General features: G+C 43.2%; 1 protein-coding gene across 1 annotated transcript in view; it reads left to right on the forward strand.

Moving 5' to 3' along the window:
* The window catches only part of CFAP47 (cilia and flagella associated protein 47), a 1,083,264-nt gene that overhangs the window by 225,810 nt on the left and 829,614 nt on the right, over positions 1–27,840 (forward strand). Inside the window, 5 exon segments of the mRNA XM_030202357.1 lie at positions 5,604–5,698; positions 14,482–14,656; positions 16,849–16,949; positions 18,407–18,563; positions 27,317–27,515. Coding sequence (XP_030058217.1) covers positions 5,604–5,698; positions 14,482–14,656; positions 16,849–16,949; positions 18,407–18,563; positions 27,317–27,515 — 727 coding nt within the window.

Here is a 27,840-nt window from a genome sequence, read left to right on the forward strand (position 1 = left end):
TTGGAATGCATTTGCCCATGAGTCCATGATGTTCAAGCTGAGCTTGATTTCGTTGGTGATTTCTGTCAGATCACTTTTGTAAGGAATGTATATTGTGACATCGTCTGCATTGATGAAAGGGTTAAGGCCTTGGTTGGATAAGGATTTGGCTAGTGGGGTCATCATTTGGTTGAAAAGGATTGGTGATAGTGGTGATCCTTGAGGTACTCCGCATTCTGCTTTCTACGGTCCCTGCCCAAAAGAGCTTACAACCTAAATATAGTAAGGGGACTTGATACAAAGTGTAGCTACAGTTTCCTAGTACTTGGAGGCTCTCGGCAAAGAGGAAAGCAGTGAAAGAGCAGCCCCAGATAATGTGTTGTCATTCTGAAATATGGGCTAGATGAGAGACCTAAGCAGGCAGGATCCATTGTATTCAATGGCCTTGTCAATGGCTACTGTACTGCAAACACTGCCATCCTGTGGACAGCTGCAGAAGTATTTTTAATTTCATCGTGCCAAGCACAATGTTTTATTAGTGGCGCTTAGTTGTCTGCTTTGATGGAAGAACAGCAGCTACAGGGTCTATCACACTTGAACCGGCCCTGCTGTTATTGTAATTTTTGTTCATTTGGAATAGTCTCAGACATGCTGAAGTGCAGGTGGGAGTATTTAAGTGTGGAAAACATATTTGCCTGTTATATGAGGGGATATTTAATTGCAAAGCCTGTCCCAAGCTTTTTCTACCATCTGTAGCAGCTACCCGTTTCCTTCCCCTATCTCTCTTTAGTATTCTGATCACAGTAAACTGGAAAGAGTAGCCCAGTTTCAGCTGTTTAATAGAAATGAGACATGAGTTGCTTGAATAAACAAGTGACTTTTTGAAGCCCCCCCACCCCACACACACACAAAATTGAAAGCATTTTCTGTCCTGTCTGTTCTGCTGAGGCCATTTGCTGATGCGATTGCTTAGTAAGCCATGAAATGTTTTCTCTGTGTTTTTTCAAAAAGAACATCATTTCGCTTTGGCAGTGTGTCTGAGCAGAACAGACAGGAGAGAAAAGGTTTAAGTACAGTATTTGTGTTGTTTCTGATCAGTTTTCTTCTTAAGAGCATAGGAATAGCCATACTGGGTCAGACTAACGTTCCATCTAGCCCAGTATCCTGCCTTTAACAGTGGCCAATCCAGGTCACAAGTACCTGGCAGAAACCCAAATAGCAGCAAGATTCCATGCCATCGATCCCAGGGCAAGCAGTGGCTTTTTATTCTTTTGGAAACCCCGGAGAAAAAGTGATAGATAAGCAGTAGCTCTGTATTAATAGGACTTGTTGCATCCATGGTATATAATAAAAACTGGCTTCTGTCTCTCATGCTTCTTTCTGTAAAAGGAGTCCGACATCCCTGGGATAATTACAATTCCATCTATTCTGTCACAATGGGGGGGGGGGGGGGGGGGGGGGGGGTAATTCTCTAAAAGGCAAATATTCTATAAGCAGCGGTTCCCAAACCTGATCCTGGAGGCACCCCAGCTAGTCAGGTTTTCAGGATATTCACAATGAATATTCATGAGCTAGATTTGCATGAGGTGGAGGCAGTGCATGTAAATCTGTCTCATGAATATTCATTGTGGATATCCTGAAAACCTGACTAGCTGGGGTGCCTCCAGGACCAGGTTTAGGAACCACTGCTATAAAGGAAAGTAGGCACCTGTTTTTTTGTGAAAGAATACTTGGGGATATATGCGCGTATGCACTTAGGTGCAAGCACTATGCCAGCCATAGTGTGTGCACTTAAGTGCTGGTGATATGTGCATAACTTACAGTATTCTATAAATTACACATGTAAATGTGCATCTCGGCCTGTGCTCCTTTCAGAGTCTGCTTCATAAAATATGCACTGTGTAGAATACGCACATATTTACAGAATACCATTCATGGTCTCTATATTCAGCCAGTGGCGATCAATGTTTTCCTGACTGCCACCATCGTTAAACCTGGAAATTCAATGCCAGGCCTAGGCCTCAGCATTGAATTTCCAGGTTCTGGAACTGGCTAATGCATAGCCAGTTAAATGCGACCGGCTATGGCTTACCATGTAAAATTAAGACTTTTATGCGGTCCTATTTATGTGGTTAAGGTGGCTGGTTAAGTGCCAAATACTGACCCTTAACTGACCACGTGCCAACTCTGCCCCCGGAACGCCCCCCAAATAACCGGTTTTCAGTTCAGCGCTATCTGGTTATTTTCAGTGGCACTAACTGGTTAAATGCCGCTGAATATTAGCAGTTGGCCTCAAAGAGGCAATTTATCCTGCCAGGAACCGTTCCTGGCAGGTTAAATTGCTTTGAATATCGACCCCCTAAGTGTGTATCTGGCATGTACACACATATGTGCTAGTATTTTGAACATTTACTCTAGTAACTGGCACGTAAACTTTAGTACCTACTTTGGAGAATGATTCCCAGCGTGCATACATTTATCCTTGTCGAGAGGAGGCATTTCCAGAGATGGTTTTAGGTTTCTTTGGGAGTAAAATACTTCTACAGTTACTACTACTACTAAACATTTCTATAGGACTACAAGCCATAAGCTGCAATCTACAGATTCACATAAAAGACAGCCTGTGCTCTGTGAAACTTACAATGCAGCCAAAATAGACAAATAAGTGTTTGATGAGAAACAGGGAAAAGAATTAAAGTCTCAAGGTTAGTCAATTGATGCAAATTAACTGAGAAAAATACAATTTATCTAATTGGATGCAGTTGAAAAATTGAATCTTTGTTTCACAAATCAACCTAAGACAAAGAGGAAATAGGTTTAGAAATGATAAGTAGTAGTAGTAGTAGGTTGAGTTGGTGAAGAGCAAGGTGGCTGGGCCCGCCTCTCTAATACAGAAAAGTGTTTTCAAATAGGTCTTCCTTCACGTACTTAAAACCAAACAAGACAACACATAGAACCCAATATCAAAGTAAAAGGAATGTTTTTTAGCTTACCTGGAGGAAGCATTTTGAAGTTGTGGAAGATTCAGCAAGCATAAGGAAACCCAATTTTTGGAAAGACATTTAGGGGTCATTCTATAAATAAGGCACCAAGATTTAGGTGAATCACAAAAAGTAGAATAGTAGGGGTGAGCCAGATAGACATCCAGCAACCGATGAAGGGTGTAAACTTGTTTATTGACAGAAACCTCACATGGGTCTATTTCATATGAGGTACTTTATCCCTAAACAAATTTACACCCTTCATCTGTTGCTGGAGGTCCATCTGGTCCACCCCTAATGTTCTACTTTATGCTTTACTGTCCATAGGGTATGTTTTTTCCAGTTTCCTTTTTTTTTGGATTTGGTACCAAAATTTAGGGGCCAGAAACATGTATAAATAAGTAGAAAACTGTCATATATAAGCCTATGTGTGCACACACAATTTGTACAGAAATGCCAAAATTCCAGTTATGTGTGATTCTATAAAATGGCACCTAAATATGATAACGTGTAGTTTGAGAGTGGGCATTCACATAGGAAGTCTGGGAGGGGCGCAAAGGTACGCACTTAGATTATGCATGTTCTTTTGCGATTTTGGCATGATAATTTTAGGTGCATTGTGATACTGTGAGAGAGGTTTGAGGGTGGGCCTTCACAATAACACAGCCAGACAAGGTGGTAAATTTGAAATAAATGCTTTATTAACTTAAATCTAAGGCCTGTTTCTTCACAGGCCTAGAAACTAAGATAAAGTCTTTTATCTTCAGAGGTGGAAAAAGTCCCAGCATAAGCCTTTGGCTAGAAGGGCCCGAAACACAGTCAATGGCCTGTGACTACCACTCTCAAACACAGTTTTGTTGTCTCTCTCTTTCTCTATTTGGATTTCCAGGTCTGGCTCCTTATCCCCACTGTGCCCTGCCTTTTATACTTTCTGGTTCCTGTCCCTTAGTTGTTTTAAGGTGGCTCAGATTACCTGAAGCCTTTTCCTTGAGGGTGAGGGGCAGTGTTCTATAAACCCCCCTACATATCCACCCCCTCAGCTCTACCCTGCCTGTTGAGCAGCTGCCATATCAGGGTCCACCTCCCGAGACAGAAGTCAGCATTTACATGTTCTCGGCCTGCCTGATGTTTCGTGCGATAGCTGAAGGGCTGGAGGCTAAGGAACCAGTGCATGATACCTGCATTTGAGTCTTTATGCTGAGCCATCCACTGAAGGGGTTGGTGATCAGTGACCAGCTAGAAGTGTCACCTCAACTAATAATATTGGAACGTTTCAAGGGCCCACTTGAAGTAGAGCCTTTTTCTCAATTACTGCATAATTTTTCTCTTTTGGGAATAGTTTCTGGCTAATGTATGCCATTGGGTGGTCTTCCCCATCCACTTCCAGGGCCAGAACAACCCTGAGTCCAATCTCTGATGCATCGATATGCATGATGAAGGGCCAATTGAAGTCTGGGCTGACCAACACCTGCTCTGAACAAATATCCCTTTTCAGGGTTTGGAATGTAACATCCAGCTCTTTGGTCCAGTGTACCTTTTTTGGAGCTGCCTTCTGCAGAAGGCGGGTTAGTGGTTCTGCCTTCTCAGCAAACACTGGAATGAACCAGTGGAATAACCAATGAGCTTGAGGAAGGCTCGTACTTGTTTCTTCATCTAGGGTACTTGCACCTGGGTGATTGCCTGTACCTTCTGGATCTGGGGTCTCACTTGTCCTTTCCCGACTGAGTGCCCCAGGTATTGGACTTCTTGTCCTCCCAAGAAGCACTTTTTAAGATTTTCTGTTAGCCCAGAGGTTCGTAGACTATCCAGTACTGCTGCTACCTGGATGAGATGGGTCCTCCAATCCTTAATGTAGATGACAATGTTATGTAAGTAAACAGCTACATAGTCTCCATGCAGTTTAAGTAGGTGGTCCACGAGGTGTTGAAAAGTAGTGGGAGCTCCATGAAGGCCAAACAGCAACACCATGAACTGGAACAGACCCTGGGGTATTGAAAAAGCTGTCTTCTCCTTAGCAGCCAGGGTGAGGGGTACCTCCCAATATCCCTTGGTCAGGTCCAAGGTTGAGATAAATTGAGCTTCTCCCAGATGCTTAATAAGTTTATCTGTCCTCAGCATTGGGTAGGCCTCTGTTTTGGAGACAGCATTTGCCTTCTGGAAATCAATACAAAACGTGATACTCCCATCCAGATACTCAGCACCAACCGGTATCCAGAAACTGGTGCAGAATATCTGGAGCTTTTTGACCCATGGCAGCTGGTGTTTTAAAAAATGTTGACTGCTGCAGTTTCGATATTGGTCCCCACATTCCGCATTATCATTGAAAACATATCAGTGATCGCTTTCCCTGAGGTTTGAGTTCTACTCAACGCCTACAACTTGGCACTGTCTTTGATTTTTTTGTTTAATTGAGTTTCTTTCATGTTGATGAAATTTCAAAGCAAAAGTCTGGAAACTTAATATGTTATAATCTTTTATTCCGCAAATTACATTCCAGCCTTTGTCAACCTTTCTGTTTTTTGTCTACTTTTTTTTTATTGTATACAAAGGAGTGCAATTGTGATATTTGCATTTTAATGTGAGTTTGAATAAGGAATTCAGTCATTAAAAATAATCATAACATTTATTATAATTTGTCTCCAGAGGTTCACTGTGATCCTCAGAATCCTGACCTGTATTCTGTGAATTTAGAAGGCAAGAAAATCTTGCAGTATGCACTGACGTTTTACCCCAGAGAAGTAAGTTTCTAACAGAAATGGCTTAATAATGAATCAATGTTGTATTCCAGGCTGGTGGATAAAAAGTAAACAAATGATAATGATGGTAATGATCTTTGTAAAGAGTAACAGGTAAAATGAAGGAGTGTTATAAGATGCCACGGTAAGAGTTTGGTGTTGAAATTAACAAATACAAAGCTGGGACAATCTGACTGCATCTGTATTTCTAATTAGATGTTGTAACACTTCCTTGTTTGGGTGGAACCTCTTCACCTAACACAGCTTTACTGTTATTGTAGGTTTTCAATTCAATTCAAATCATTTCTTGTATTCTGCTAATATCCCCTTTCCAGGGTTCAGTGCAGTTTACATTCTAGGTGAGACAAAAGCAGATAGTGTTAGTGTGAGGTATGAGAAACATTAGAGACCATTGGCGTAATGCATGAGACTAAAACCATTAAAGGAAAGGATAATGGATGATACTATTTTATTGTATTTGTACCCCACATTTTCCCACCTTTTTGCAGGCTCAATGTGGCTTACAGAGTATGGAAATGAGAACGTTACTACATGATTTAAGAAAACAGTTGATCATAAGTTGAGGTGAAAGAGGAATTTAGGTAGAAGGTGTTAGGTAAGGTCGTGTGAGAGGTGTTTTGGTGTACTTGGGTGGTTTAAGGAATGATTTGTTTCATTGAGGGTGACTTTTGTAGGCTCTGTTGAAGAGATGTGTTTTCAAAGCTTTGCGATAGCTGGTTAGATTGGTCATAGTTTTTAGGGCCATGGGTAGTGCGTTCCAAAACTGTGTACTTTTGTACGCAAAGGTAGTAGCATAAGCCTGTTTGTATTTCATTCCTTTACAGCTGGGAAGTAGAAGCCATGGTGGATTATTATGAAGCAGCCTTTGGGAAGAGAAAGGTTTTTAGCCACTTCCTGAAGTTAAGGTAGCTGTTTTCTGTTCTGATGAGAATAGGTAGAGAGTTCCATATACTCCAAGTACGGGGAATAGAGAGCTGAAAAATCTTATGATTTGGAATTGGCTTTTGAAACGGTGACGCTAACATTAGCTGTTGTTTCAGTCTGTTAGACTAGACCAGACCTAGTGAAGCGATCTTAGCAGTTCAGAGGTGAAACCCTGTAGGATTTGAAAAATTTAAACAAGCAGCTTTGGACCTGAGTCTTTCTGCTATGGGAAGCCAGTGCAGTTTGTTAAGATGAGTTGAAACCCTAATATATCTATTCAATCTGTATATTAGTCTTGCAGCTGTGTTCTGTATGATTTGCAGTTTTTTTCTGATATTGACACTTAATACCAAGAAATAGAACGTTACAGTAATCCAAGTGAGGTAGGACTAACATTTGGACTAGTAGTGCGAAGGCTTTTTGGTCGAAGAATGGTCTGACTAGACGTAGTTGTCTCATTTTGAATACTGTTTTCTTCCACAGTTGGTTAATATGGCAGGAGAGAGTGAGTGAAGAATCAAGCAAGACCCCTAATACTCTGGTTTCAGATTCGACTGTAAAGCTTTGACCATTGATCAAAGATATTGATGATAGGACAAACATTTGAATAGAATGATACAGGTGCAGTGGCTCCACCCTTAAGGCAAGAGAAGCATTATGTCATCTCTTGATGTCTCTTCCAGCCCTTCTTTTTGATGTCTGTGATTAGATTTGCTGAGCAGAGACATAACCCTAGACCATATACTACTACTACTACTTAACATTTCTAAAGCGCTACTAGGGTTACGCAGCGCTGTACAATATGAGCGTGATTCTTTTGGAAGCAGTAATACTACTACTACTACTATTTAACATTTGTAAAGCGCTACTAGGGTTACGCAGCGCTGTACAATTAACAAAGAAGGACAGTCCCTGCTCAAAGGAGCTTACAATCTAATGGACAACATGTGAAGTCAGCTTACAATCTAATGGACAGTATGTACGGACAGTCAAATTGGGGCAGTCTAGATTCCTGGGTAGAGGTGAAATGGTTAGGTGCCGAAGGTGACATTGAAGAGATGGGCTTTGAGCAAGGATTTGAAGATGGGCGGGGAGGGGAGCTTGGCGTATGGGCTGAGGAAGTTTATTCCAAGCATAGAGAGAGGCGAGGCAGAAAGGGCGGAGCTTGGAGTTGGCGATGGTGGAGAAGGGGACTGAGAGGAGGGATTTGTCCTGTGAGCAGAGGTTTCGGGTAGGAGCGTAAGGGGAGATGAGGGTAGAGAGGTAATGAGGGGCTGCAGATTGAGTGCATTTGTAGGTTAGTAGGAGAAGCTTGAACTGTATGCGGTATCTGATCGGAAGCCAGTGAAGTGACTTAATACGACAAACATAGCTTGAATAATATCACAGTAGCAGTTAGCAGAATGCCAAACAGTTTCCCCTTGTTGTAGTTTGTAGAGCAGAATTTTTACAAAGATTCTGGAAGAACCACCTACTACTGAATGAAGTAGCTGAAAGAGAGCTTTTTTTATTGGTGATTTTCTGGTTGCTGGTCTGGAACCTTTTGCAGCTTGTTTCGTTTTTCTCACTGCCACTAGGGTGGAAGGTGGATGTTGCCTTTGGCTTTGACATGGTATTTTTTTTTTTAACAGAGACTTGCCTTTGCCTATAGCCAGTGTCTGCTTCGTAGATGCCCAGGGTGGACTATCCCAAACAATGAAATTTACTGCCCCAAATAAATCAAGAAAGGTATAGGGGGGTAATATTCAGCCAGCGGCGGTATTTGCTTTTTAAAATGCTACATAAGTACATAAGTAATGCCATACTGGGAAAAGACCAAGGGTCCATCGAGCCCAGCATCCTGTCTACGACAGCGGCCAATCCAGGCCAAGGGCACCTGGCGAGCTTCCCAAACGTACAAACATTCTATACATGTTATTCCTGGAATTTTGGAGTTTTCCAAGTCCGTTTAGTAGCGGTTTATGGACTTGTCCTTTAGGAAACTGTCCAACCCCTTTTTAAACTCTGCTAAGCTAACCGCCTTCACCACTTTCTCCGGCAACGAATTCCAGAATTTAATTACACGTTGGGTGAAGAAAAATTTTCTCCGATTTGTTTTAAATTTACTACACTGTAGTTTCATCGCATGCCCCCTAGTCCTAGTATTTTTGGAAAGCGTGAACAGACGCTTCACATCCACCTGTTCCACTCCACTCATTATTTTATATACCTCTATCATGTCTCCCCTCAGCCGTCTCTTCTCCAAGCTGTATAGCCCTAGCCTCCTTAGTCTTTCTTCATAGGGAAGTCGTCCCATCCCCGCTATCATTTTAGTCGCCCTTCGCTGCACCTTTTCCAATTCTACTATATCTGACCCCCACATGATGAATTAGGCCCCAATATTCAGTGCCGGCACTTATGTGCCAAGCTCTTTGCGGGCTTTGGCTGCACCCAGAATACAGTCAACCAGGTGTAATATTCATCCCGCTGCCCAGTTGTCAGACTTGTGAGTTCTTGTACCAAGTAGAGCGCTGCTGAGCCCGGTACTCAGACCAAGTTCTGCTTGGCGGACGGAAAACCCCGGGCTTCACCTTCGCTGACTGCCGTTCCCCAGAGGTTGAGCCCCTAGGTGCAGGCGGCCTGCAGGACTTATGAGACAGAGCTGGAAGCGGGGTGGTGAACGTATCGGCCAGACAGGCAGGCAGGCAGCAGGCAAGAGAGTGATCCAGGTACAGGCAAAGTCAATAGGCAGGCAGGGGAACAATCCAGGAACAGGCAATGGCAGCAGGCAGGGGAATAATCCAGGTATAGGCAATGTCAATAGGTAAACAAAAGGCAAGAGAGTGATCCAGGCACAGATAAAGTCAATATGCAGGCAGCAGGTCAAGAGAGTAATCCAGGTACAGGCAAAGTCAGTAGGCAGGCAGCAGGTTGAGTGTAATCCAGGTACAGGCAAAGTCAGCAACGAGGGACAAAGTAGAGAAGAAGCAAATTACTGAGCAAGTAACACCTACCAAAGTAGAAGCCGAAGCATGGAGTCCAGGAAGAGCTCAGCTGATAAAGTGCTGCGTCTGACATCAGCAGGAGCCAGCAGGGAGAAGGAGCACAGCCATAGGACAAGAGCAGGGGAAGGAGGAACCGGAAGACCAATAGGAGAGAAGCAAGGGAAGCCAGGCAGAGAGAGAGAGAGAGCAGAGCCAGGTGCATGGAAGCAAAGCAATCAAGGAGCCTGCAGCCAGAGAAGAACTATACACACATGGCTCAGGGCTGTGCCAGTCAAGTGTGTGTGTCGATGGGGCCCGGACAACCCGAGGACGCCGCTTGCATTGAGGTAGGGGACATGACACCAGTTAACTAACCAGGAAGTGGGCTGAATATTAAGTTAGCTCCTTCCAGCACCTCCCCATAAAGAATTGACCCTCTCCCAAACAGCCCCCCCATAAGACCTTAACCTCTCTTCAGCCCTTATCTCAGACCATTGTCACCCCATTGTGGGCCCTTCTGGACCTACCTTAGGGTTCTTGTTGATCTAACAAATAATTGGCAGGAGTGATCCCTGTTCTTCCCCAATTAGTTTATATATTGTAAACTGCTTAGATTTCTTTCTGAAAATTTGCAGTATATCAAATAAATGGAACTTGAACTTGAACTCATGCCGGCTCTGATTTCAAAATGGCTGCTGTGACCTCTCTGGCAGTACCACATAGCAGGCTGAATATATCCACTGCCCAGTTAGCTGTCAGCATTCAGCACCACCCTGACTCTGCCCCAGTTCCACCTCTGGACCTCTGAACCTAATAGTGCCAGTGGTCACGGACAATATTCAGTGGCACTACTCGCTTAATATCGGAGGATGGCCAGCTCAGCAGGGTTTAACTGGGCAGGAGCCCCTACTACTTACTACTACTACTTCTTATCATTTCTATAGCGCTACTAGACCTATGCAGCACTGTACACTTGAACATGAAGAGACAGTCCCTGCTCCATAGAGCTTACAATCTACTACTTGCTTAATTCCTTTTGAGTGTTGTATTGCTTTCCAAATGAAAACAGCAGCATAAAATTAAATTTGCTTTTCTCTGGTTCTTCTGAAAGATTATATAAATAGAACGGAGGCAATATGAAACAGTTTATAAAGGAATTTGCCCTGGTAATTTAGCAGGTACCTGGTTAAGTTTTCAGGGCTGAAAATTACTCTCCACTCAGGGTAGGTCTATGAAGTGTTAACAATGCCCCAGTTACACGTGTAAATGTTCAGAATACTAGAAACATAGAAACATGACGGGAGATAAAGGCCAAATGGCCCATCCAGTCTGCCTATCCTCTGTAACCCCTAACTCTTCCTTTTCCCAAGGGATCCCACATGCTTCTCCCATGCCTTTTAAAATTCTGACACAGTCCTCGACTCCACAACCTCCACCAGGAGGCCATACCACGCGTCTACCACCCTTTCCATGAAATAGAACTTTCTTAGATTCCTCCTAAGCCTATTATCTCTTAACTTCATCATATGCACCCTCGTTCCAGAGTTTTCCTTCAGTTGAAAAAGGCTGACTTCCTGTACATTAATGCCCTTGAGATATTTAACACGGATATGCCAGACAGGCTGTTCTTTTAATACCAAAATTATAAACTCAGGAATCTAGTTACCCTCAATGCTTCCTCAAAATTCAAATGAACTACAATAATAGAACGTTTCTAGACTGTAACTACAAAAGATTTAAATGTAACAAAATACAATTGTATTTAATTAAATTAAACAAATACCTCAATAACAAATTAAGACACAACACTCATTCCACCCTTCGCTTTTAACATATTTTCAATCAGAAGAGTCAGTCCATAGGAAGTATATCCAACTGCACCAATACAATCACCAGATGTTTGGTAACAAGTCCATCCATGTAGTCCGTTGGAATTGAAAAAATCACTGTTTTCCCAGAGGACGTCAATCACAAATTCTTCAGTATCTATAAAATACATATAGGACTAAATTTTGTATATCACACCTAAAAATTCTGCGCCAAAATGAAATTCACCTAAGTGCATTCTACAAAGTATGCCTCAATTTAGGTGTACTTTATAAAATAAGTCTAAATTCCCACGCGGTTTGTAGAGTACACTGAGTTCCTGTACACACGACAAATTTTAGTCATGAGCATTACGCCAAGTAAAACCTGGTGTAAATGCTGATGCCTAAATTAGGCACAGACCGGTTATATTCTATAACAACCCGTATGGAGTTTAGAAACACTCAGGTCCCGCCCATTCTATGACCATGGCCACACCCCCTTTTCAAATGTGACTTAGATTTTACACACAACACGTAGTAGAATGTGCCTAGACATTTCTGTGTGTAAATTCTAATTAGTGCCAATTATTGTCAATAATTGCTTGTTAATTGACAATTATGAACACTGGCTTGTTAACCAATTAGGTTATGCGCATTGTCATAGAATATGCTTTGATTCCCGTGTGGAAATCTCGGCGCGATATATAGAATCCGGGAGATAGCGCCACTGAATGTAGGAATTATTTGAAATGTCTAGAAATATTTCAAATTATTCCCCAAACGTTGTACATAAAATTGACTTATGTGTATACTTAGAGTAGGGGTGCAAAAGTTCATTTCTCTATGGCTGCAAACAAGTAAAGTTTTCAGGCTACCTATAATGAATATGCATGAGCTACATTTGAATACAAAGAAAGTACTATGCATGCAGGTATGTGTCAATCATATTCATTACAGATGTTGTGAACCTGGCCCTCGAGGACTGAGCTTGGGCATCCTTGCTTTGGAGCAGGGGCGTAGCTACGTGGGGCCACGGGGGCATGGACCCCGTAGATTTGGCCCTGGCCCCTCCCGCCGCCAACCCCTTCGACCCCCCCTCCTGCCGCCAACCCTCAGACCCTGCCGCCGTCAAGTACCTTTGCTGGCATGGGTCCCCAACCCTCGCCATCCGAAGTCCTCTTCTCCGGCGCGGCCGCGTTGCTAATCTGCAAGGCTTCTGTTTCTGTGAGTCTGACATCACGTCAGACTCACATAAATAAAAGCCTTTCAGATCAACAATGCGGCCGCACCAAAGAAGAGGACTTCGGCTGGTGGGGGTTGGGGACCCCCGCCAGCAAAATTACCCGGCGGCGACGGTAGTGGCAGTGGGGGGGGGGGGGGTCAAAGGTGGTGGTTGCGGCGGTGGCGGGGGGTCGGCGGCGCCGGGTGGGGGCTAAAATGTGCCCCCTCACCTCAGGCTCTGGACCCCCCTCCTGCTAAAGTCTGGCTACACCCCTGCTTTAGAGTATTTTATTTTAGTTACATTTGTACCCTGTGCTTTCCCACTCATGGCAGGAGGCTCAATGCGGCTTACATGGGGCAATGGAGGGTTAAGTGACTTGCCCAGAGTCACAAGGAGCTGCCTGTGCCTGAAGTGGGAATCAAACTCAGTTCCTCAGTTCCCCAGGACCAAAGTCCACCACCCTAACCACTAGGCCACTCCTCCACTGTTGCTACTATTTGAGATTCTACATGGAATGTTGCTATTCCATTAGCAACATTCCATGTAGAAGTCGGCCCTTGCAGATCACCAATGTGGCAGCGCAGGCTTCTGCTTCTGTGAGTCTGACGTCCTGCACGTACATGCAGGACGACAGACTCACAGAAACAGAAGCCTGCGCAGCCTTCTACATGGAATGTTGCTAGTGGAATAGCAACATTCCATGTAGAATCTCCAATAGTAGCAACATTCCATGTAGAATCTCCAATAGTATCTATTTGATTTTTGTTACATTTGTACCCTGCGCTTTCCCACTCATGGCAGGCTCAATGCGGCACTCATGGCAGGCTCAATTTGGCTTACATGGGGCAATGGAGGGTTAAGTGACTGCCCATGAATAGAAAGAGGCTAATCGTTTTGTCATAGTTAGTGGATATTGTTGGATACCTTAGTGGTGATTTTTAATGGTCTAATGTAGTAGTAAGAAATGGCCTACTCCATACAATACCAGTTGCACATCATTCATATGATCACACTTTCCCAGGAATAGAATGAAATGGAAAGAACGTGGAGATCTTACTGAGATGAGTTTCTCTAATTTGTAAGATACAGGTAATATGGGGATTGCCTTTGAAGTGCAGAAGAACACATCCTTGAGATGAGAGGCCTTGGTATAATCCTTCAGATTTATTGTGGGTACAAAATTAAGATAGGCTTGATTTAGCGAATAAAACATTATTTTATTTATTTGTTGCATTTGTATCTCACATTTTCCTACCTATTTGCAGGCTCAATGTGGCTTACATAGTACCGTAAAGGCAATCGCCAACTCCGGTAAAGGAACAATTACAAAGTGATGTTGTGGTAGAATTATGTTCATGTGTTATAGACACATTTGGGAATCGTAAAGAGGAAGAGTTATGTTATGTCCATTACGAGCTTTGGTTTTGGTGTGTAGCAGGGTTCAGGCATCTTCTATGAAACAGCGTTTCACGTTCAGCTAAAGTGTGAGGACAAATATTTTTAGTATATCGGATCTCTGCAGTTGTTTCCATGCCACAGAGATATTCTCCACTTTTTGTCTCATTAAAAAAAAACAACAATAGAAACCCCCTCAGCAAAGCTGTGATTTATAATTAAATGCAACTGTCTAAACTATGTAAGAATCATTATAATTGTGTAATAAATCTTTAGTTAATTAAAAGAAATTGATATAAATCAAATGTTCAGTTAATGATTGTTAAATGATAGCATTCAAGTGCAAATAATTATCTCTGGATTCATTTTCAAAGACTCTGCTGAATTACTAGTAATTAATACTTGCTTTCTGTTCCTTTTGAGGTTACCATGAATATTTTCTTTGTCCTGCAGGTGGCAGCATATGACTTAAATCTTCCGATCAACATCAATGGTACTTCCAGTGCATTGTCTCCTGCTAGTGGCATGCCTGTTGCTGTAATGTCTGGCATTACTGAAAAGCAGATCACTGAAGCTGCGTCTCAGATATCGACTCTGGGCATCCTTTCTGTTTTCATCAATGCAACCGGTATATAAAATGAAGACAGAGTATGGCTAGGGTTCTTTCTAAATCATCTGTGGCTTTTTGTTGCATATTTAGGGAAGGGAAGGAGGAAGGAGACACTCAAGATTTCTCTTCTTGTACCTCTCAGAACATGTGTACAAATCAGAATTGGGGAAAATATGTTTTCATTCAAAACCAAGTGATTCATTTTCTATGGAAAAGAATATAAGAAGTGCTGCTCTTGATCAGATCAATGGTCCATTGAATCCACTATTCTGTCTCTAATGGTGACCAGGCCAGGTTACTTGAAAGTAGATCCTTGTGAAATAATCCCTTCTCTGCTGCTCTCTCTCAGGAATAAGAGTTGATAATATTCTTGAATTTATGTTTCTACACGGAAATACTTTTAAAACAAGTAGGAGGAAATATTTTTTCAATCAACGAATAGTTAAGCACTGGAACTCTTTGCCGGACGAGGTGGTGACAGAGGTTAGCGTATCTGGGTTTTAAAAAGGTTTGGACAAATTCCTGGAGGAAAAGTCCATAGTCTGCTATTGAAACAGACATGGGAAGCAACTGCTTGCCCTGGGATTTGTAGTATGGAATGGTGCTACTCTGAGATTCTGCATGGAATCTTGTCACTCTTTAGGATTCCAGAATCTTGCTATTCTTTGGGGTTCTACATGGAATGTTGCCACGATTTGGGTTTCTGCCAGGTACTTGTGACCTGGCTTGACAAGCGTTTGGAAAACAGGATACTGGGCTAGATGGACCATTGGTCTGACCCAGTACTCTTATGTTCTTAGGTTCATGTGAATTCCCTCTTGCTTTTATGCACTGTACTACTTAGGCATGCCCTTACCCTGGAATCTATATATTGCACCCAGAATTGTGTGCCAAAATGTGGACACACGCTAGAAGTTGCACAGTATCTGGCTGCGTGCCATTATATAATGACTAGTAAAAAAAGCCTGTTTCGAACAGAAAGGAAACGGGCGCTAGCAAGGTTCCAGGGCCCCTCCCCCTCCTGTTCTCCCCCCTCACCCCCTCCTCCTCCCCCCTCAGCCCTCCTCCTGCCCCCACCCCCTCCTCCCCCTCCCACCACCCCCTCTTCTCCCTCCCTCCTCTCCCTCCTCCTCCCCTCCCCCACCCCATGCCCCCCTCTCTCTCTCGTCTCAGGACCCCCCCTCTATCCGCGCCCCCCCCCTCCGATTTCCGCTGCCCAGCGCCTCCCTCCCTCTGTGTCTGTGGCCTGCAAGTGCAAGGAGGACGTGTGCTGTTTAAAAAGTTTTACCTCCTGCTCGTCCGCCAACACTGAAGTGCAGCAAGTACAGATGCCGCTTCAGACAGGCTGTGGTTTCAGCTGTTCCTCTGGTCCCGCCCTCATTTCCTGTTTGCGGAAACTGAGAGCGATTGCGATTGCCTGTGGTTGGTCCATTCTCCTTCTGACGTCGCGCTTGTTTCCCTGGCAATTATACAGAGTTCCCTCGAGGGCGGGGCGATTACGAACCCTACGAACACTACACAGCTTCACTGCCACGCTGCCACGGAGTCAGCTTCAGAATGTTGGAGGTGCGAATTATTATATTAGATTGGCGTCCAACTTTTCTAACATGTCCGAAAAGGGAGTGTAGCTAGGGGCATGGCCGAGGTGTTCCAGATTGTTCCTCACGGAATTACGGAATTTGGCCTCAGTGCGCCTAACTTGTCTGCCAGCATTTACACCTGGTTTAAGCAAGCGTAAGTCCAGTGCCTAAGCGCTGTTCTATATAAGGTACGTGCCCTTTATAGAATAGCGTTTAGTGCTGATTTTTTCTGACGCCATTTATTTAACTCCCTCTTATGCACACATGTTCACACATGCATGTGTCAATGCAAGTGTTCTATACAATTATGCACAAAACTCACATGTAAACGTAAATGTCTCATTAATGTGTGAAGGGTGGGAGTTAAATAAGGAAAGAGCAGTTTCAAGAATTTGAAGATGAAATCCCAGAATTTGCATTTGTGGGTCTGTCTATAAAATCTGTTAGGAAACATTTATGCTTTCTGTTGTGCACACGGGGCCCAAAGTGTTTTCCAGAGGTGCTTTTTTTTACAAGTAAAGACCCATTCACCCTCAGAAATCCCTTTGAAAATTGCTCCCTTAAATTTTATTATAGTGATTGCTCTGTAAAGCTTCTTGGATTATAATGTGTGTGCTTTTCTTCTCAAAGCCTCACGTCAACTGGTAAATATCTCAGCAACAGAGATTGTATTTGACCTCCCATCAGGCTTTTGCAAATTGGGTCCTACAGCAGAAAGCCAGAACATGAAGGTAAGTGCATGTTATTTTCCCTGTGTGGATTACAGAGTGGTGATTAAACAGAAAGCTATTTTGTGTATTGGAATCCATGATTTCAGGTGATGAAAAACAACATGGAGCACTCAGTTCTGAAGATTATTGTTTTCCCATAGAGTACCATATTCTGTCTTTCTTTGAAGCGAGACTGCAGTTTACTGACTGACATACAGTATATATTCCATTTTCTAAAGCACAGGTTCTCAACACGCAGAACAAGTACCCAAGAGGTAGGGAGAACACAGCACCAGGTAGAGGACCTTCCTCACCTCCTTTCCCCTACCACTCTAGCCTCTGCTGCTGCTTCTCCAGATCAGTAGCAGTAGAAGCAAAAGAACCAGTCACCGGGACACAGTTTCCATGCTGGTCTCTACCCCCTCTGACATCAACTTCCTGTTCTGTGGACAGAGGACTAGCAAAGCCAACAGCATGGGCATGTAGACTGTGGCCCTGGAACTGGTTTAGGTTGTTTTGCCGACGCTTCTACTCTGGAGAAGGAGCAGCAGTGGCCGGGGGGGGGGGGGGGGGGGGGGGAGATGTGAGGGTAGACACACAAGAGGAGAGAAAGAGGGGAGATACTGGATGAAAGAATGGGAAGAGAAGAGGAGAGATTCTGGATAGAAGGGGGAGAAAAGAGGGGAGATGCTGGATGAAAGGAGGAGAGAGAGAGAGAGGAGATGCTGGATGGAAGGATTGGAAGGCGAAGGGGAAACACTGGATAGAAGGGGGAGAGAGAGGGGAGACACTGGATGGAAGGATGGGGAGAGAGAGAGGGGAAATGCTGGATGGATAGATGGGGAGATGCTGGGTAAAAGGATGGGGTGAGAAAGAGGGGAAATGCTGGAAAGCAGGATGAGGACAGAAAGAGGTGAAGAGGATAGACTTACTGAAAGACTGGGAGGGGAATAGGATAGCCGTGGTGAGGGAAAGAGGATGGAAAACTGCAAGTAGATGCAGTAAAAAAAGAGGGAAATTAGTAAGGATAAATTAAATCTGGACAGAGAGGCAGATAAATACATTGAAGAAAGATGAAAGGAAAAGGAGGAAGAGAAAAATGACATGCGATTTAAGGGAGGAAAGCAGAACCCAGAGCTCAGACCAACATAATTAGAAAAATAAAATGGCCAGACAACAAAGGTAAAAAAGTAATTTTTGCTCCACTCAGCACCGCTAGCGGCTGTCCACACGCATGGACAGCCGCTAGCACTGCTTTGTAAACAGACTCCTTTATTTTTTATTTCATGATTAGAATGTGTCAGTTTTTGGAACGTCCAGTTCAAAATCAGAGCTCGGGAGTACTTGGTTGAAATTTGTTTGACTTGGGGGGGGGGGGGGGGGGTATTTGACTTGAAAAAGTTGAGAAACACTGTTGTACAGCATGTTTCATTGGCACTTTTGTCTAATTCTTTCATTTCTCCCATTTTTGTTTGTAGATACTAAAATTGAGCAACACTTCAAAGCAACGGTTGAGCTGGAAAATTGATATTGTTCCAAGTGATGATGGGCAAAATGAAGTATTTGAATTTGATAAACATGGTGGGATTCTTGACCTAAATGAAACCTGTAATATTTCTGTTTACTTCAAACCTGGTGAGTATTGTCTCTAGGCTGGACATGGCGCTGAGGCTTCTCACTAGGACTCATTTAGAGACCTATGTACTTCTTACTTTGCTGTCAGAGAGCCTCAGTACAGCCAGCACCTTTTTGAATTTTAATATTGTGGAGCACAAAGAATTGGGTATTTCTCTTGTCCTATAGATCCCCCTGTATTAAGAAGGGGTTAGAGGCCTGGGGGACTTCTTCATTTGTTAGAGTGTGGAGTTTGTGCCAGGTGCAGGGCTATCTGCTAGTTTTGTTAGCGGGTAAGGGTTAGGGTTACCATATTTTGTCCCCCTAAAAGGAAGACACATGCCCCACCCCTTTCACATCCCACCCCCTTTCACGCCCTCGCTCCACCCCCTGTCACATTTTCCTCTCCCCCCTGTCACACACCCTGTCACTCCCCCTCCCCGTCACCCCCCTCCCCTTACCTTACTACTGCCCTGGTGGTCTAGTGCATTCATCCTTCCTGTTCGTGATCTTGGTGCCGATTCAAAATGGCCATTGAGAGTTGAAGTCTCGCAAGGTCACTTTAACTCTCGGCGGCCATTTTGAATCGGCGCCAAGATCATGAACAGGAAGGATGCATGCAGGGCAGCGCTCCGGGCAGGAAAGAGGGGGCTCTTTCCTGCCCCGAAGGCAGAAGAGGTCACTAGACCACCAGGGCACTAGTAAGTAAGGGGAGGGGAGGCTAGCAATCTGCCCGTTTGTCCGGATTTCTGGACAAACGGGCAGGCTAGCGGGCCCACCAGCATGCCCGTTTGTCCAGAAATCCGGACAAACGGGCAGATTGACAAAACCTGCCCGGTTGCCCGGACATGTCCTCTTTTTACCATATGTCCGGTAAATCCGGACATATGGTAACCCTACTAAGGGTGTTATGCTGGGGGGGCAGCAAGACATATAATTAAGCTCTGGAACTCATTGCCAGAAGATGTGGTGGAAGCAGTTGAAAAGTAGCCGTCTAGGTCAAACATTCAGCATTTTCTGTAAATGCACCCTTCAGGTTGTAACACACTTTGGATTAAGGCTCCCTAAAATACCTTCTGCTGCTATAGCTGACATGGATCTCCAAACCCTGCCAGCCAAAGAGGCCTGCCAACGGTGGCCTGGCAGCCAATGGCACTTTGTATGGGCCACTCCTGCTGGGGCCACATGCCTCACACGTACTCAATTTTCATCCATGTGTGAAAACTGAGCATCTATGGGGGTGGGGTCCAGTGTGGCAGCAGCGGCCCATATAATGCGTGGTCAACTGCCAGGCCACCGGTAGAAGACCGCTTCAGCTGGTGGGGCTTGGGGATGCCCTCCAGCAGCTTCAAGTATTTAGGGTTGTGGGGGGAGAGGGAACAGGGAGGGCAGGGCAAAGTTTTGTGCCCTCCTCCTACTTTGGGCTCAGCCGCCCCTCTCCAAATTGACAGTTTGACTATGCTGCTGGTAATAACAGATTTGTAAAAATATTATTTATGCTCTAAATTAGAATTTTATATGTAGGGTTATCAGGAGGGGCATAATCGAAAGGGGCGCCCAAGTTTTCCTGAGGATGTCCTCGCAGGACGTCCCCGTGAAGGGGAAACCCATATTATCAAAGCAAGATGGGCGTCCATCTTTCGTTTCGATAATACGGTCGGGGACGCCCAAATCTTGACATTTAGGTTGTCCCTAGAGATGGTCGTCCCTAGACTTGGTCGTTTCTGATTTTCAGCGGTAATGGAAACTAAGGACGCCCATGGAGCCAGCATTCATAGTGCACTGGTCCCCCTGACATGCCAGGACACCAACTGGGCACCCTAGGGATCACTGCAGTGGACTTCAGAAATTGCTCCCAAGTACATAGCTCCCTTACCTTGTGTGCTAATGATGACACCCTTGGCCAAATTATTATCCAATCACAACCTCAATCCATACATTTACGCAGATGATGTAATGATCTACATCCCGTTTAAACAAGATCTAATGGAAATCACCAACGACATCAACCAAAGTTTCCATATCATGCACTCATGGGCGGATGCATTTCAACTGAAACTCAACGCAGAAAAAACGCAATGCCTTATACTCACCTCACAATATAACACGAACAAATTCACCACCATAAACACACCAAAACTATCCCTTCTTATATTGGATACACTGAAAATTCTTGGAGTTACCATCGACCGACATCTTACACTTGAAAATCATGTGAAAAATACAACTAAAAAGATGTTTTATTCAATGTGGAAACTAAAAAGGATAAGACCTTTCTTCCCAAGGACCATCTTTCGTAACCTGATACAATCACTAGTGCTTAGTCACTTAGATTACTGCAACACACTCTATGCCGGCTGCAAAGAGCAAATCATCAAAAGACTGCAAACCGCCCAGAATACCGCAGCTAGTCTCATATACGGAAAAATAAAATATGAAAGTGCTAAGCCCCTGAGGGAGAAACTACACTGGCTTCCACTTAAAGAATGCATCACGTTCAAGATATGTTCTCTAGTTCATAAAATCATCCACGGAAATGCCCCAGCATACATGTCAGACTTGATAGACCTACCACCCAGGAACGCTAAAAAGTCATCTCGAACATTCCTTAATCTGCATTTCCCCAGTTGTAAAGGCCTAAAATACAAATTAACGTATGCGTCTAACTTCTCTTACCTGAGTACACAGTTGTGGAACGCATTGCCGCGCAGCTTAAAAACTACATATGAACTAACCAACTTTCGCAAATCCCTGAAGACCCACCTATTTAACAAGGCATACCAATAAGAGCAGCAATTATAAAGTAACACATCGCAACCTTACCTGTTATCTACAATGCTCTTGCATATATCCACTAGTTTGAATTCCGATCACGCTATTTTCTATGATTCTCCACCTTACCTATTATCAGCAATGTTTTATACTTATAATTACTTGTTTAAATTTCGATGATACTACTTTCCATGTAACACTAACTGATATATCCTAATCTACAACCTATTAACGACGACACACTGTAAGCCACATTGAGCCTGCAAAGAGGTGGGAAAATGTGGGATACAAATGCAATAAACAAATAAATAATAAAATAATAACATTCCAAACACAAATGACCTCCCCAGTATTCATCCTGCTGATGTGGGTTCATTATACCTGACTTTTCAATGCCGGCTGTTCCTTGACACCACTGCTGGAATACCCCTGCACACATGTGCCAGCATTGGCGTTGGGAGCTTGGCTGCCATAGGCGTAATTTGACTGTTCCATTTGGTGGGGGCAAAGTGTGGGCTCTGACATATTTGTATATTAATTTGCATATATACATCTCATATATATTCAGTATGGTTATCTCAAAAAATAGACTGGATAGGAACCCAGTTTATTGGACAGTGGAGATGCCCCTCACTCACATCCCCATGAATTATCAAGGGCAATGCACATTGTCACTTTCCCGTTCTCCTCACTACTGCGGCCTGCTCTCTCTTTCTCCCTCTCCAACGCCCAGCTCTTTCTCTCTTCCTCCCTCTCTCCAGCACTCCCTCTTCCCCAGTGCTCCAGTATCTTCCCCATACCATGCCAGTGTGAACCTTAGAAATACACAGGCCGTAGATGTAGAAATGCTGTATTTGGTTTGCCAAATGGCTGACAGTGACAGCAAGTAATTTCTTATCTTCCAAAATAACATTTTCAGGTGGGTTAGTTTTCTGATTCCATAACAGTTACAGGAATGACTTTTTCTCTTAAATCAGGGTACTTTGCCCGAAGATGATCTCAGACTCTCTCAACACTTTTTTCATTGTGTCAAAAACAGCCTTCTTCAGAAGTTTGTAGGGTGTAACATTGACAAGCAGCATATACGCTTTGATACGTTGCCTATCAGTGTTACACTTTACAAATTTCTGAAGGAAGTCGTTTTAAAAACAATGAAAGGACTGAGATGAGTATTAACAGTTCACCAGTTTACTATGATTAGAAAACACTTCCCTAGAATATCAATACATCTCCTACTGAGAAAACAGAACAAGTTGGACTGCTACAAACACCTAGGCAGAAATTATACCCTAGCAGAACACCACACCTCAACAGGGGCTCAGCAACCCCACCACCTGATCTTCCATCTTCCCACAACAGCACAAAAGGGGCTCACGGATCCCATCACTATTACCCCTCTCCCCCCCCCCCCCCCACAAACATACATAAAGAGCAGTTCTATAACAGGACCTGATAGGAGCCTATTCTATAAAGCGAAGTGGGCACCTACCTTCCTTCCTCCACAGAATAGCTCCTATCAAGGGCCTAAATGTATGTCCTGTTATAGAAACTCAAACGAGTGAAACAATTCTTCCCGAGGGAAATATTTCACAACCTGATACAATCAATGGTGCTAAGCCATGCTGACTATTGCAATGGAATCTACGCGGGATGCAAAGAACAAATCTTAAGGAAACTTCAAACCGCTCAAAACACGGCGGCAAGACTCATCTTCAGAAAAACACGATTTGAAAGCGCTACACCCCTTCGAGGAAAACTACATTGGCTACCAATCAAAGAACGCATTGCCTTCAAAATCTGCACTATGGTTCACAAGATCATCTATGGTGAAGCACCAGGATATACGATGAACTTGATCGACCTACCAACCAGAAATACATCCGCATCAGCACGACAATACCTAAACCTCAACTACCCAAGCTGCAAAGGAGTAAAATACAAATCAACCTACGCATCCAGTTTTTCCTACATCATCACACAACTGTGGAACGCACTACCAAAAACCGTGAAAACCACGTACGACCACCTCCAATTCAGGAAAAAAACTATAAACCCACCTGTTTCAAAAGGCATACCCCACCGACCCAACTTAAATACCTGAACTCCACGACACTATAACACCACAGTCCGTACTGATCACCAAACAATCTCATCTGTTCTTGCTATCCTCTTTATGGTCCCACCACATGTTCCTTCATGTGGTCTCTACCCTTCCTACCTCAACATAACCATTATTTGTATTTGTTTTACTCCGGAGTCTATCAACACCTCTCCAGTACCATGTAAGCCATATTGAGCCTGCAAATAGGTGGGAAAATGTGGGGTACAAATGTAACAAATAAATAAATTGCCCTTAAAATATCCCTTCCAAATCCTGTTTTCTCCCTGAAGATTCTGCATAACAGTTTCCCCGTTTTCTTGCTCCTCATGCTGACCTCCACTTTCGGCCTCCAGCCCATCATAGGCAGTCAGTGACTCAACTGTTTGGGAAGGCTCAGATGGGTGGGACTAAGGTGGAGTGGGATGGGGCAAGTTATCCTTATGGTGTGTGTGTGGGGGGGCAATACCTATGTCAACAGTAAAGGTACAGTAGGGGCATTTTTGAACACAGCAGGGAATGACCCCTTTTGGGATCTTGCCAGGTATTTGTGACCTGGATTGGCCACTGTTGGAAACAGGATGCTGGACTTGATGGACCTTTGGTCTGTTCCAGTATGGCAATACTTATGTACTTATGGTGCAGAGCCAACAGCTGCCACCCCCCTATTATCTCTCTTACTGATGGTAATATGCACACTGAACACCACTCCAGGGAATTATGTGCCAAAAAATCGAAATAACGTACAGCAAAATAATACCAGGATAATCCACCTGAGGCAGAGAACTCGAACGTCCCACGGAAGAACACAAGATATGAGAAAGAGTGGGATGTTTGACCACGGAAACCAAAGACTGGAGAGATGAATTCTTCAAAAGCAAACATTTGGTCAAACATCCCAGTCTTTCTCATATCCAGCAAAATAATACAACATATTAAACGGACTAGTATTCTGGTGCTATATGCAGGTACTTTAATACTTGCGTAGCAGTCAGTTCTAGCTCCCTAGTCCAACGTCTTCCTGTTGGCCGTGTGAACAGTAGTGTTCAGCAGCATTTTAACAAAAATCCTGTGGTTACCAGCAACCATAAACTGATTTGCATAGTAGGTTACCAAATGGCCACCAGGTTTCAAATATACCAACCTTCAGTTTATTGTTGGGTTACCACACATGTTTGGAATAAATATCATCTGTATTAGCTGTACCTAACGGTTAGAGCAGCAGGCTGCCAACCAGGGAAGCCAAGGTGCAGATCCCACTGCTGTTCCTTGATTTCTTGGACAAGACGCTTAACACTCCATTGCCCCAGGTACACACTTACCCCCCTGTTCACAAATCCGCAGTAGCGGCTGCCACGTGGCAATGCCAACACAGCCCATTCAAGGTGAACAGGGAGATTAGTCTGCAAGCCCTCCAGGAAAAGGAAATATCTGCTGTACCTGAATGTAACTTGCCTTAAGCTACTACTGAGAAAGGCATAATCTAAATTCAAATCCAAAATCCAGTATTGGGTATATTTTAAAGTAATATAAAACCCTACAAATGTCACTCAGAAACTATAGAGCAGTTCTACCATACCATAATAGCACTAACTTAAATCATTTGGTTCAAGTGTGAAATTGCAATTTAAGAGGTTTTTAGCCCGAGATGAATGAAAGGGTGCTCCCTTAAGTTGGAGTTCTCCTTGGCATATGAGTCTTTTTCCTCGTTCAAAACATTGCATCACGCACAACCAGTATTTGGATATCCTAGTACATTTTATCGTTGATAATTTTTGGAAGATTATCCAAGCCCTATTTTTTGACGTTTAGAGTTCTTCTATGTCCTTACATGGGTCATTCCCATGCACTAAGATCATTTTTTACTGCCAGGGTAAAATGGCCGATTTTTTTCTCTTTTCCCTATTAATGGCCATATGTTAATTTTCCGCAAAGCAAAGGGGTTCATAATATCCACAAAATTCAACAGCACACAAGAAAGTGGAAAAGAAACCAACTTCAAGTTGGTTTCTTTTCCACTTTCATATGTTAATTTTCCCATTAGTGAGTGGCCAATTAGCACGTGAGCCCCTACTGCCACCCAGTAAGGGATCACATGTTAAGCATGCACTAATTAGTGTGAGTTAGCGCAGAAAACACACACTCTCTGCCCTCAGATCCCAAAATTAAATGATATTTTTTAAGCATATGGATAGTGAGCACACATCCCCAAATTATCGTGGGATGCCTTAGTGCACCCCCGTGGTAAGCCATTTTTTTGCTGCAGTATGCATGTGTTAGTGCTTATCGCAGTTTTGTAAAAGGGCCCCTAAATTTCTTATTTTTGGATCTTTCTCAGCTCTCTTTCTTTTTGGCTGATAATGGGGTCCTTTTACAATGGTGCGCTAACGTTTTTAGTGCGCACTAATGATTAGAACGTGCTAAACGCTAGCAATGCCCATAGAAATACATGGGCGTCTCTAACATCTAAAAACGGTAGCATGCCTTTGTAAAAGGACCCCAATGTTCCTTCAGCTTCATCCATTCCTCTTTAGGTTCGCTCCTTTCCTTATAGGTCTTTCTGTGAGGTTGCTTAAGATATTTACACTGAATTGTGTGCTTGATTTCCTGATTACTTTTTCTCCTTTTTTATTTTGCTTATTGTGAATGTTCCCCTCCATAATGGTGGACTATGATTGTGAGAATTTATTATCCCTTAGACTGTTATTGTATTTCATATGATTTCTATTCAAGAGTAATTTTTGTAATATCTTGTTAAACTCTTATAAATAAAAAGTACAAAAAAAACACTGAATAGAGTGGAATGAGGAGATGTGAATAACTAATGAGGTCATTAAATTTGCTGATGACACAAAGTTATTCAAAGCTGTTAAACCACAAAAGGATTGTGAAAAATTGCAAGAGGGCCTTATGAGAATAGGAGACCGGGCATCCAAATGGCAGATGATGTTTAATGTGAGCAAGTGCAAAGTGATACATGTGGGAAAGAGGAACCCAAACTATAGCTATGTGATGCAAGGTTCCACATTAGGAGTCACCGACCAGGAAAAGGATCTAGGTGCCATTGTTGATGATACGTTGAAATCCTTTGCTCAATGTGCAGCAGCAGCTAAAAAAGCAAATAGGGATTATGAGGAAAAGAATGGAAAACAAAAATGAAAATGTTCTAATGCCTTTGTATCATGCCATGGTGCGACCACATCTTGAATACTGTGTGCAGTTCTGGTCACTGCATCTCAAAAAAGATATAGTGGAAGTAGAATAGGTACAGAGAAGGGCAACGAAAATGATAAAGGGGATGGGATGACTTCTTTATAAGGAAAGGCTAAAGTGCCTAGGGCTCCAGCTTAGAGAAGAGATGGCTGAGGGGTGATATGATAAAGGTCTATAAAATAATAACTGCAGTGCAACTGCTAGAGGTGAATAGGGGGCATGCAATGAAGCTACTAAGTAGTAAATTTAAAACAGATCGGAGACAATATTTCTTCACTCAACGTGTCATTAAACTCTGGAATTTGTTGCCAGAGAATGTGGTAAAAGCAGTTAGCTTAGCAGGGTTTAAAAAAAGGTTTGGATAATTTCCTAAAAGAAAAGTCCATAAGCCATTATTAAGATGAACGGGAGAATCCACTGCTTATTTCTAGGATAAGTAGCATAAAATCTGTTTTACTGTTCTGGGATTTTGCTAGGTACTTGTGACCTGGATTGGCCCCTGTTAGAAACAGGATACTGGACTTGATGGATCTTCGGTCTGTCCTATTATGGCAACATTTATATCTATATCTGTATCTATAGTCATGTATAGTCTCCTGATTTAAGATACAAATCTAACAACTTTTGCTGGTTTTTTTTTCTAGGGAAGTGTTACCTCTATAGTAATTGGTTCTGTTTTTTTTTTCACTAGTTTGTCCTGGAAAGTATACTGGTGAAATTGAACTAAAACTGCCTGATGAACCAGATATTCACTTCAAACCAATACAACTCCGTGGCAGTGTAAAACAACCAAGGTTAACCTTTGATCCCCCTTTTGTGTTCATGATGCCTGTTCCTTTGGATTCTGAAACAGGGGAAGTGGTCACCATAATTCCTCTAGACTATTTCAGGTAAACTGGTACTAGTCGATATTCCAGAAGGGCTTGATTTACATAGAAATGCACGTCTTGCCCACCATGTGAGGGTATGGAATAGAGATCCTGATACACTACTACTACTACTACTATTTAGCATTTCTATAGCGCTACAAGGCATACGCAGCATATGAAGGGCCGTTCTCTAATAGGGCACCTCGTAGATCTTGTTCCATAAATGTATACGTGCCTAATCAGCATTATACACACCTAGCAGTTAGACACAAGACCTATGGCAGCATTAGAGCTGGTGTAACTTCAGGCGCCTAAATGCAGAAGGGGTTACAATTTTAATTGCGAT

Source organism: Microcaecilia unicolor, chromosome 4 (genome assembly GCF_901765095.1).
Source record: "Microcaecilia unicolor chromosome 4, aMicUni1.1, whole genome shotgun sequence".
NCBI classification, from domain to species: domain Eukaryota; kingdom Metazoa; phylum Chordata; class Amphibia; order Gymnophiona; family Siphonopidae; genus Microcaecilia; species Microcaecilia unicolor.